Raw genomic sequence first — 10,750 nt, 5'->3', positions numbered from 1 at the left:
CAGGAATACTGAATTGCCACTGAGAATATGTCTGTGCTGCAGATGGTAATGCAGTGTGGAAATACTCAAGGATAGACTAGCCCAACTGTAGGAGTGAAGGCAGTCTAACTAATAATGGGGTGTTAACTATTGAGTAAATTTTTATTATGCTGAGAAGAAAAATAATATCCTATATTAGCTTTTGTTTCAATAACTTTCAGCAACTATACTAGAAACCCTGGAATGTAGTTCTAAATATAGTGATATGTTGCTATCTGTAATGTGGTGTTCACACTTGAAACATCCTGCTAATTAAATGAACGATGGATGAAACTTCAGAGACTTTAGTCTTTGCATTGTGGTGTTAAGTGTTTAAGAAAGCTTTTCCAAAGATGGTCATCTTCCTTTTTAAAATAATTTTCAAAAACTGCACTCTCAGAAGTATCTTTCCACACTTAAATGTTTTCATTATGTTAAATGAGACTTTTTTATTATGTTAAGGCTTCAAATAACTTTGACATTGCTTGAAGTCTAAAGGTTTGATATTACGCTTTTGTTTTGAAGATGCGGTCAAAGCATGTACTGATGAAAGCCTGGAGGCTGACAAAAGAATAGCTATCTGCTTTCCTCTCTACAGAAACATGATAGCTTTGCTGAAACTTCTTGAAAGGTAAGTTGTTTCAAGACACTCTTAACTGGAGTATTCAGCTCTGCTTTTGTGAAAACTTACCTTGCTTTACTTTAAGGTGGGAGTCTGCTGCAGAACTCTGTAGATCTTTATTGGAGCTCTGCCCTAACAACTGTCAGCTCTTGGAGAGTTTGGCCACCCTGTATTTGCAGATGGAGCAGAGTGACAGTGCCTACAAAGTGTGGGTTGGAGCATTTGAGAAGAATCCGCAGAATGCAGAAATTTTTTATCAGTTGTGTAAATTCCTTGTTTCACAGGTAATACTCCATTCCAAAACTAATTTTGTTGATCTATTGGCTGTATACATTTTGGGTTTTGTGTTGTTTCAAACACTTATTAAACGGATTAATCTTCCTGATATTTTTGTAATGTCTAGTTCCTCTTTTCCCCCATTTATATAAATAGAATTGGCAGGATTAGTGATGTGATTAATCAGAGGTATTGTGTAATAATCAAAGGTATTACATAAAGTAATAGATTTCTAGTTTGAGTTGTTCTAATCCAGTGTTAATGTCCTTGCACAAGGGTAGATGTTAACAATAAACCCTGTAACACATTTTCAGCTGTTTTCTGTTACCTGCTGACTGACCCAGTTAGATTTCATTCTCAAGAGGATGAGGACAGTGGAGCATTGCAGAGATAGACCACTAATTCTTTTACTTAAATTGTTCTTGTTGTTTTCATGTTGATATCTGATTTTAATTTTTATTTTAAAAAAATAAAACTGCAAAACAGGGAAGGACAAGCAGTATTCTTCCCCTGTTGCAAGATTTTGTGGCAGCTTTCTTTGAGAATACATGTCAAGAGCACAGTCCCATGGATCTCTTAAGGTACACTTAGATATTTTTTTTTCCCTATTTAAATTTTGATAATACTGGCATTTTCTTGAAAAGCAAGACAATCTAGAACTTCTAGACTATTTTTAGCTTGGCATGTTTTGCTAAAGCTTCAGTGAATTATGGTTTGGAAGTTTGTAAGGTTTATATGTATTGTTTGTATGTATACACTTAATTGTAAAATCACCAACATTTAAAGGTGAATCAGCCAGCAAGTTTAATCTCTGGATTTGAGGAATGGAAATCATATATATGCCAAAGTTGGTTTGGGTTTTGTTGGTTGGTTCTTTTTTTGGATGGGGTTGGGTAAGGTGGGGTTTTGGTTGTTGTTGGGTTCCCCCCTACCTCACCCACCCCCCCTCCCCCGCATAGCTAGAAGCCTAAAATTGCATACCTAAAATACTATAGTTAGGCACTTGCAAAAGACGTCAATCCAGAGGTCCAGCATGTTATTCATCAACAGATTATTATTGCTGAAACGGCACAGCTTTGTATCTAGCTGGCTGATTTTCCACTTGAATTTTAGCATCTAATTGAATTTTTTTAAATACACAAGTTTTTTATGGTCAAAATAGATGCCTCTGAAGGCATTCGTAGGAAGACCTTCTGTGCTAAAGCTTATGTAGATGAGTCTTTGAAATGTTTTTATTTCCAAGTTAGATCTTGGATTTTATACCTGCTTACATTTGTTTACATTATATTTAGTACTGGCAGTGCCACTTAGCTGACTATAAGTAGGTGATTTTTGTCTTATTTAATGTATTTTGTGGGGTAGACAGCGAATCTGAGATATGAAGGAACACTTAACTCTGTATGTAATGAAGGAGTAAATGCTTTCTCTATAAACTATTTCTACATTTCCATGTAATGTTTTCTATATAAACTGCATCTGGAGTTACACTAGGATCTAGGAAAAGTGCATATTTTTAGTATGTCCCACAAACTGGATTTCAGAACTGAATGTCACATCCACACAGGACTCTTACATGTAGAGGTATATTTTCATTTACTACTGCTTTTTTCTCTTGCAGATATCTCTTGAATTTTCCAATGCCAATTGAATTTACATCACCTCTCTATAAAGAACATCTTACAGATGATGTTGTAAACCAGCAAATCCCGTATCTGTGGCAGATCTACTGGTGAGGCTTTCTAAAGTGTTTGAGAAACAGCTGTTGAGTCTGAGTAAATTACATTTTCAAAAGCAGAACATTCATTATTTGCCTAAGGGTATATCACTTTGCGTTCTTTCAATAAATGATCTTCAGTCCTTAGAGAACCTACCTGCCTGCTGCATAACAGAGACAACTTTACAGAACTGTGAATTGCACATCAACTTAAATTCTCCACTTGAGAAATCTTTCAGAAGTTCTGCCCTATGAGAATAGTAACAGGTCCGTTCACCTCACAAAATGATTAATTTTTTTTTTTTTAGGTTGTTACTGCTAGTAGTGGAAGACATGCACCTGTTAGAGTGAGTCCAGAGAAGGGCCAGAAAGATGAGAGGGATGGAGTACCTCTCCTATGAACACAGGCTAAGGGAGTTGAGGTTGTTCACCTTGGAAAAGAGAAGGCTCTGGGGAGACCTTACAGCAGCCTTCCAGTACTTAAAGGAGGCTTACAGGAAAGATGAGGAGGGTTTCTTTCTTTTATCAGGGAGCATAGTGATAGGACAGGGGATAACAGTTTCAAATTGAAAGAGGGTAGATGTGTAGGTTGTTAGGAATCAGTTGTTAGTGTGGGGGTGGTGAAACACTGGCACAGGTTGCCCAGGGAAGTTGTAGATGCCCCTTCCCTGGAAGTGTTCAAGGCCAGGTTGAATGGGGCTTTGAGCAACCTGGTCTGGTGGGAGTTGTCCCTCCCCATGGCAGCAGGGTTGGACTGGATGATCTTTAAGGTCCCTTCCAACCTAAACCATTCTATGACTCTGTATGATTATTTTGCATGTCTGTACTCTTCATGAGGTTTTTTTCCTCTTATGGCTTTCTGAAAGTCTGACCTTTTTTCACTGTTACTCTTTGAAATAAGAACTGTTCACTGAATCTTGGTCAAAAAATGTCTACTTCTGTATTTGGTGAGGTGCTCTATGTTGGTCTAACCATATGTATCTTTGAGAAGCTGTGGAGCAAAATTAAGGACATTTTTGATTATTTGTCAGGTTTTTTTCCCCTGACATGATCAGCGTATTTCTACCCCAGATCCCCATTAGCAGTTGTTTCAGAACCCTGGTTTTGTTGCCCCAGTCTGATGCCATTTCTCAAGTGGTTTTAATCCAGCTCTGATATTTATTGTTCTGGAGCTTTCCAAACGAGAGCTCAAGACTTGTCTCCATTCTGCAGCAGTCATATAATAATCCTAATATAAGGATTAGTAAAAGGGTACTTTACAAGGGTAGAAGACAATTAATGAGATTTCATTTCTATTAAGAGTTGCATTTTTAAACTGCATGGTTTTTTTTATTCCTTATATGCAGTGGAGATGTACCCATTTTAATACGTTGACTGATAAATTTGTCCATAATCCTGCTAAACTGAAAACAGTTTTTCCTTGCATCTCAGAATGGGAAGTTTTTCATTGTTTCTTACTGATAATATGTAAGAACATGCATTATTTATGATGTACAACACTTTGACTTCTAATATAAACAGCTTGTGCCAATCTCTTCATGCGGGTGTTGGTGAAGCACTGGATGCTTATGAAGCAGCTCTGGGGGCAGTGATGCAGCAGGAAACTGTTCAGAACATCTGGCTGGAGTAAGTTCTTAAGGGAGGAAAGTAAATTGATCTCAAAACTATGAAGTGAAGGCTACCAGAACCATCTTTTTCTGTATCTTTTTTTTTTCTTCCAGTTACCTTGTTTTTATCAATAGCAAAGTTGTTGGATCCAACAACAAAGTGCAAGAATTCAAGCTTTTTACTGACCTAGTGAACAGATGTCTGGTTACAGTCCCCACACGATACCCAATTCCTTTTAGTACTGCTGATTATTGGACCAATTATGAGTTTCATAATAAGGTAAAAATGTGTCTGTGGACAGTTTTTAATTAAAGACTGATGACCTTTTAGCAGGTAGCTGTAATTAACTTAGTTATGTTACCAGTGGTGTGTAAGCACTGAGAGCTAGGAATTAGTAGAAAAAGAAACAAGTATCTGAGGAGAGCAGTATTCTGAGCAGAAGACTACCTGGCAGTGACCTTTTGAATAAAGTGTGTGTAAGGCAAAGAGAAACTATTTTTATGGCGTGCATTAATACTGTGAATACAGCTATTGATGACAAACTTCTTTCCTAGAGAAAAGAGAAAATGTGTAAGGGAGGGAAGAGATGGTTGAGCAAGAAGGGTCTGCAGAGCTGTAACACTGGCAGATGGAAACAGTACTAAAGCTGTCGGTTTTGATCATAGAAATTGCAGTGGTTGAGAAACAGAAGAAATAAAGTAGAAGTAGGAGTAAAAACAAGTTGAGCACTTACAGAGAGCATAAAGCTTATAGAAATCCAGGGTCACATTTTGCCAACATCCAGTGCATTTCTCTTTACTCACTAAATGTGGGCTAGAAGGACTAAAATATGTGGTGTTAGCAACTCAACACTAACTTTTTATTACATAAATTGGTTTCTGTACCCTTGAGGGATAAGGTTTGTAGGTGGTAACTCACTTTAGTTATGTTCATAGTTTGTCATTCCATTATTAGCAAAATTAGACAGCTGTAAAGCAGATTAATGTTTATAATTCAAATTCTGCAGGTAATTCTTTTTTATTTGAGCTGCATTCCAAAATCTCAACATTCCAAAACCTTGGAACGGTTTTGTTCTACCATGCCCGCCAATCCTGGCCTTGCACTGAGGTATGTAAAAACATTGGTAATAGAGACAAATAGCTGGTTAATATAACTACTGGTTTTTTTACAAGACGTGCATGATTTGCTTTCTACTACAAAAGTAAAACTCTTCCTCTGTTATTGCATGTTGCTTGAGGCTTATTGTGCCTTCTGACATCATCTCAGTCTTTCTTGTAGATAGGACAGAACCCTGTCAAATACAGAAAGGTTGTAATTATACAAGAATTAACTCTGCATTGTACATGACGAGTGCAAATGGTCAACGTTTCTAGTGTGTAGAGACATGTCAGATAAATGTTACAAACCTGTTCCTACTTTGTGATCTATTAAAAGTATAGTTTCAGCATAGAACAAATAAAAATGGATACACCTGTGTATAACAGTGCTATTTAAGGCTTAAAAGCAAGACTTGAAATAAATGTGTGGCTGGGAGAATGAGGAAAGTATGATACCACCTCCCTTTGGCACATGGAGTTGAATGGCTGCGTTTTAAACCAAGGTGTGATTCTGTCTAGATGAAACTTGCAGCTTCCTTAGTCAGTGTTGATACTACGTGAAATGGGCGAGCAGAACTGACTGAACAATATATCCTAGCCACATGACTGTAAAACTGGTATACAGTTACCTTGTGCATGCTAAAAATAGATCTGGTAATGTGCCAGCTTCGTATTTTCTCTCTGATTTCACACTCCTTAGTTATCTGAAAGGGTATCTTAACTTTTTTGCTTTGTTCTGAAAGCATGTTCAGTCAATATTGTACGTGGTGGCTTGGGTTTTTTTCCTACTTCCAACTCTTGGCTGAGATTGTAGGTATAATGTATTTTGTGTAATGTGCTTGTACCTTTGGACTGCTTTTCTGTTTCCAGTGATTAGAGCAGTGTTCCTTTCTCATGAATGCCTTTTACAGACTGCTGCTGCGATACTGGGAGGAGAGCAATGTTCAGATTCTGAAACTGCAAGCCAAGATGTTTACATATAATATCCCAACATGCCTGGCCATCTGGAAAATGTAATGCAACAGTCATACATCTGTTTTCATAGATATTGCTTTTGTTTATAGGGTTTACATCGCAAAGGTAAATCCAAAACATCCTTCCAATTGGGCTCGTACTGGAAGTTTCTCTTTCATTAGCTTATTATTTAAACAGTAACCGTTTGTTACAACGGAGAGAGATACTGTCACTTCTATAAAATGAGAAATGGCATTTTTCCCTTGGGGAAACTTATATGAATGCATATTATGCACATAAATTTGAATGATGTATTTACAAGTTGCCTTTTTAATTCAACTATTGACTTCTGTCTTCCCCTCTCTACCCTCCCCTTTATATATCACAATAGCAGTAATCTTCATTATCCAGTGATGCTGAACTGATCTTTTTCTTCAGTGTTTGTTCATAATGGGGAACCACTGAAATGTCTTGCTCATGTAAGGTTGTTTTTAAAAAATGGCTCTTTTTGTCTTTTCACTGTAGATTAACATCATTGGAAGTTAGTCAATTCTCAAGGAATTTGTAATTCCATTCCACAGTTAGTATTACGCCACTAATGGCATTAAAATAATTCAAGAATAAATATTTTTATATATTTCTTTTCCTCAGAGCCATTGCTGCCGAATGCTTTCTAATGGGACAGAGAGAAGTAAGTCAACACAGCTTACTAAAATGAGTCATTATAAAATTTTGTAAAACTTTCCATACTTTGGCTTTATCCAAAGCCATGGTCTTAAACCCAAGATGTCTAGATAGTTGAAATACTCTGTGTATAACACTGAAGCATTTGCCTCAAGTGTGAGAAATCTCTTTAGCAATCATATTATATCATTATATCATGAGTACCTGTGCATACCATTTATGTGTATCTTTCCCTTGTAAGGGAGTCTGTATTCTTCTACCACTCTTTTTATTTTTTTTTTCTTTGTTACCTGGAGAAGATTGCTAGCCCTTAAAATACAGTAGAGGGAAGGAAGGATTGTTGTGCTTTAAGATGCTAATGACTGTCTCTACAAGTAGTTGGAAGGGTGGGGTCTGACAAGCTAATCAGTGCATAGAGTTTGAGTAGTTCCTGACCCTATCAAAGAGACTGGCTCTTTTTCTCCAAAAATACCAACTTTACTCACTAGTACTTTGTGGAGAAAAATCTTTTTGTCACTCTGTATACAAATAGAAGAGGTTTTTGGCACAGCAGCTTGAGTCACTTTTCAGTTTAAACAGAATGGATCTTCCCGGTACTGTTGCTGTCACCTTCAAAATACTGCTTTGCTTGTGGAAAGATGCTGTGTATTGAGGGTATCACAAGGCCCTGGGTTTGTGACTCACCACTTGTTTGTGGTGTTTCCGAGCAACTTCTCTGCTGTATCTTGTTTTATGTCATTCTTAGAGTGGCTGGTTCTCAGCAGCCTTCTTTTCTGTCAGTAGTGTCTTTGAAACAGTATTTCTTTATCTTTATTACTTATTATTTTCTTATCTATATTTATTAACATTTATTTATTTGTATTATAGTATTTATTTATTTATACTATTTATTTTATAGTATTTATTGAAACAGCTTTAACTGATTCATAATGGGTAGCATGGCTATTGTTAGACTCACATGTGAAATGTCTTCCCTCTTTAATGCGTCCTAGAATGTTTAAAATGAACACCCCTCAAGCAGACAGTTATCTGGTTTGTAAGATCAAGTAGTTCAAAGTTAGGAGGTATCAAAGGCATGGCTGCCTATTCAACCTTAATTCTGTCTCTGTGTTGATGGTTTGGTGTAATCTGTAATTGGTCACAGATCCCTGCTTCAGTCATTGTATTAGATGGACTATATTTTAAGTTGCTGCCTATGGTGAGGGTGGTGAATTAAAAGATCCCTGCTTTATTTGATTAGAATGTTAGAAAAATATATTTAAAATTAATCGAAAAGAGGGTCCTTAAAGACAGTGAACCAATTAGAATGAAGGCCTGTGTAAAGCACTGTAGCTGGATTACACCCGGAAGAAACCTTGTGGATTTCTTCTGCAACCACCTGACAAACTGTACGGTGTGGAGTAAAATCACTTAAGTAGGCACGCATAGTGCAGTTGGGTTTTTAGGGGGATGCTTAGTTTGGCATGTAATGAGCACTTACAACTGCTTATGCAAATCAGTGACCATCCCAGATAACTGGATTTTGTAGTAAACAAGTAGGATACTGTTTTAAAATGGAATTGAGATTAAGTTTCTGGAATTCCTGTTCCTGGAGAATCTGTCATTTATTTCCTTCAGGGGGTCATGTAAAGATTTGCTAAAAGAATATAAAAATGGGTATGACTGTGTAAAATGCCAACAAATACCTCCCCTAGTGACTCTCATTAAAGCTGGTGCTTTAGATACCAGTAGTTGAAGGAGACTTGAGTAAATACTTGCATTAAACATTTTGGTCCTTTATTTCTAACCATAAAACAGTAAAACCATTCTTTCTTTTTAGAGTGTTGCAAGGACACATACCGATTGTTAGATAGATAGATTGATAGATGCTGAAGGAAAAAAGCCTATGAAACAGTTATTTTCATTGCAGGGTTGGGATGGTATGCAATAAGCAAGACCTGAGGCTGCATATTGAGTGTTGAAAGAGAAATACTCAGTAAGCTGTTTCACTCCCTGAGCGTGTTCCATCCTGTGCAATGAATGAGGCAAGAGAGTCTTGTGAAGAAAAATAGTGTCCTCACGTAATTAATCACGTGCATACGAGGGTCAGAATTAAGGTCAGACATAAACTTGCCTTTGCTTTTAGTAGCAATTTAACGCTTGACTTTGAAACTTTTTTTTAAAAACAGATTTTAAAAACTATTGCAAGATATTTTTGTGCTTCAAGTCACTCATTTTAAGTGCATGTAATTGTGCTGGCTTCTAATACTCGTTTTTATTTTACAGGTCCATCATTTATATCAGAGAGCCCTTCAGAAGTTACCTCTATGTGCAACACTGTGGAAAGATGTAATGTTTTCTCCTTATGATTCAGTTTGAGGTTTCATATAAATTTTCTGCATATCCCATATCCATAGATGTGGTGATGCTCAAGCTCTGGCTAAATCTTATATCTGCTTCCCCATCTCTTACAGCAACTCTTGTTTGAAGCATCAGGAGGAGGTAAAACTGATAACCTGAGAAAACTAGTTTCCAAGTGCCAAGAGGTTGGAGTCAGCCTAGATGAGCTTTTAAATTTAAACACTTACAGAACAGAAAGCAAGAATCACTGAACGCTGGGCATGGTCAGCCATAAGTCCTATTAAATGCCAAAATCAGTTGAATGATTCTTCAGGCTGATCTATGCCTAAGATCTGTGTAAGGCAGATGAGTATTGCTGAGCATATCAAGTCTCCAATCTGCTTTCCTTGAACCTGGAAGCAATTGACATCACCCTCCTCTGGAAAAATGAACTTCCTGTCTGGCCTTGCTTCTGGGCCCTGCCAGATTCTCATAACGTCATCTACGTAAGTATGGTTAATCAAAATGACAGACATTATTTTTTTATGTTTCCTTTTTATTTTCTGTTTTCTTTGTTTTGCTGTTCCTGATTCACTTGACACTCTCGCTGATGCCTGAGAGATCTGTGTTTGGGATTAATTTACTGGGCTGTGTTTACAGTAAAAAGTAGTCCATTTTGGGTTTTTCCTTTTTTAAACCTTTTTTGAGACTTTTTCATTACAGGATTTAAAACAAAAGCAGCCGCTCTTAAGGAAAGTGTAACTGCCATGGCCACAAGTATGCTTCTTGCACTTGAAGGCTCTAAGAGGGTTGCTTACTGCCCTCTTCTGCATTGGACTCACGGCAGAGACTATTAAACTTGAAGATTAAAGAAACTATTGCAAATGCCAGTGCATCAGAACCTAAGAGTGGTCAATTATGTGCAATTTTTTGTAAAGAAATTTTAATTTATAATAAAGTTTAACAGTTTAAAAAAGTGAATATTGATCTGTTTTGTATTGGTACTCCCTTGTAGCATTACAGGTGTTTTTACGGAGATTTTCAATACAAGCTGACCTTTTTAAAATAATCTGTTGTCTTTTGTTATTTTGATCAAAAAGGTGAATGTGCCTAAGCTAGCTATTGTGGATGTAACTACATCTCAATGGCTTTTTTTCCTGCTCTTGCCTCAGGTACACAGATGTTTGTCCCATAACAACTATTTCTGTCAGTAATACCACTTCAGTAACGGAACATACATTTTATAATTTGTCCACTTAAATGAAATGAGGCCTGCTTTTCAGAGACACGGCATGTACATTGCAGAGTGATACTGTCAGCCCTTTGAACTAGTGACGGGGCTGTTTTCATTAGGTTGGCTTTCCACCCAAATCATTGAGGGCTCCAGAGCTGGACACAGTACTCCAGGTGGGGTCTCACTGGAGCAGAGTAGAGGGACACACTTCTTTTTATGCAGCC

At 37.1% G+C, this 10,750-nt stretch overlaps 1 protein-coding gene across 1 annotated transcript in view; it reads left to right on the top strand.

The window, feature by feature from the left end:
• Nucleotides 1–10,268, top strand: part of ZFC3H1 (zinc finger, C3H1-type containing) — a gene marked incomplete at its 5' end in the record, with an annotated part of 36,170 nt that extends 25,902 nt beyond the window's left edge. Inside the window, 11 exons of the mRNA XM_010182105.1 lie at nt 544–649; nt 726–924; nt 1,403–1,497; nt 2,535–2,645; nt 4,152–4,256; nt 4,352–4,517; nt 5,245–5,345; nt 6,247–6,348; nt 6,941–6,980; nt 9,239–9,301; nt 9,427–10,268. Coding sequence (XP_010180407.1) covers nt 544–649; nt 726–924; nt 1,403–1,497; nt 2,535–2,645; nt 4,152–4,256; nt 4,352–4,517; nt 5,245–5,345; nt 6,247–6,348; nt 6,941–6,980; nt 9,239–9,301; nt 9,427–9,564 — 1,226 coding nt within the window. The remainder of the gene's footprint in view (nt 1–543; nt 650–725; nt 925–1,402; nt 1,498–2,534; nt 2,646–4,151; nt 4,257–4,351; nt 4,518–5,244; nt 5,346–6,246; nt 6,349–6,940; nt 6,981–9,238; nt 9,302–9,426) is intronic.
• Nucleotides 10,269–10,750: the final 482 nt, after the last annotated feature.

Source organism: Mesitornis unicolor, unplaced genomic scaffold, assembly GCF_000695765.1.
Source record: "Mesitornis unicolor isolate BGI_N332 unplaced genomic scaffold, ASM69576v1 scaffold25680, whole genome shotgun sequence".
NCBI classification, from domain to species: Eukaryota; Metazoa; Chordata; class Aves; order Mesitornithiformes; family Mesitornithidae; genus Mesitornis; species Mesitornis unicolor.
This window is presented reverse-complemented; position numbering and strand designations above follow the sequence as displayed.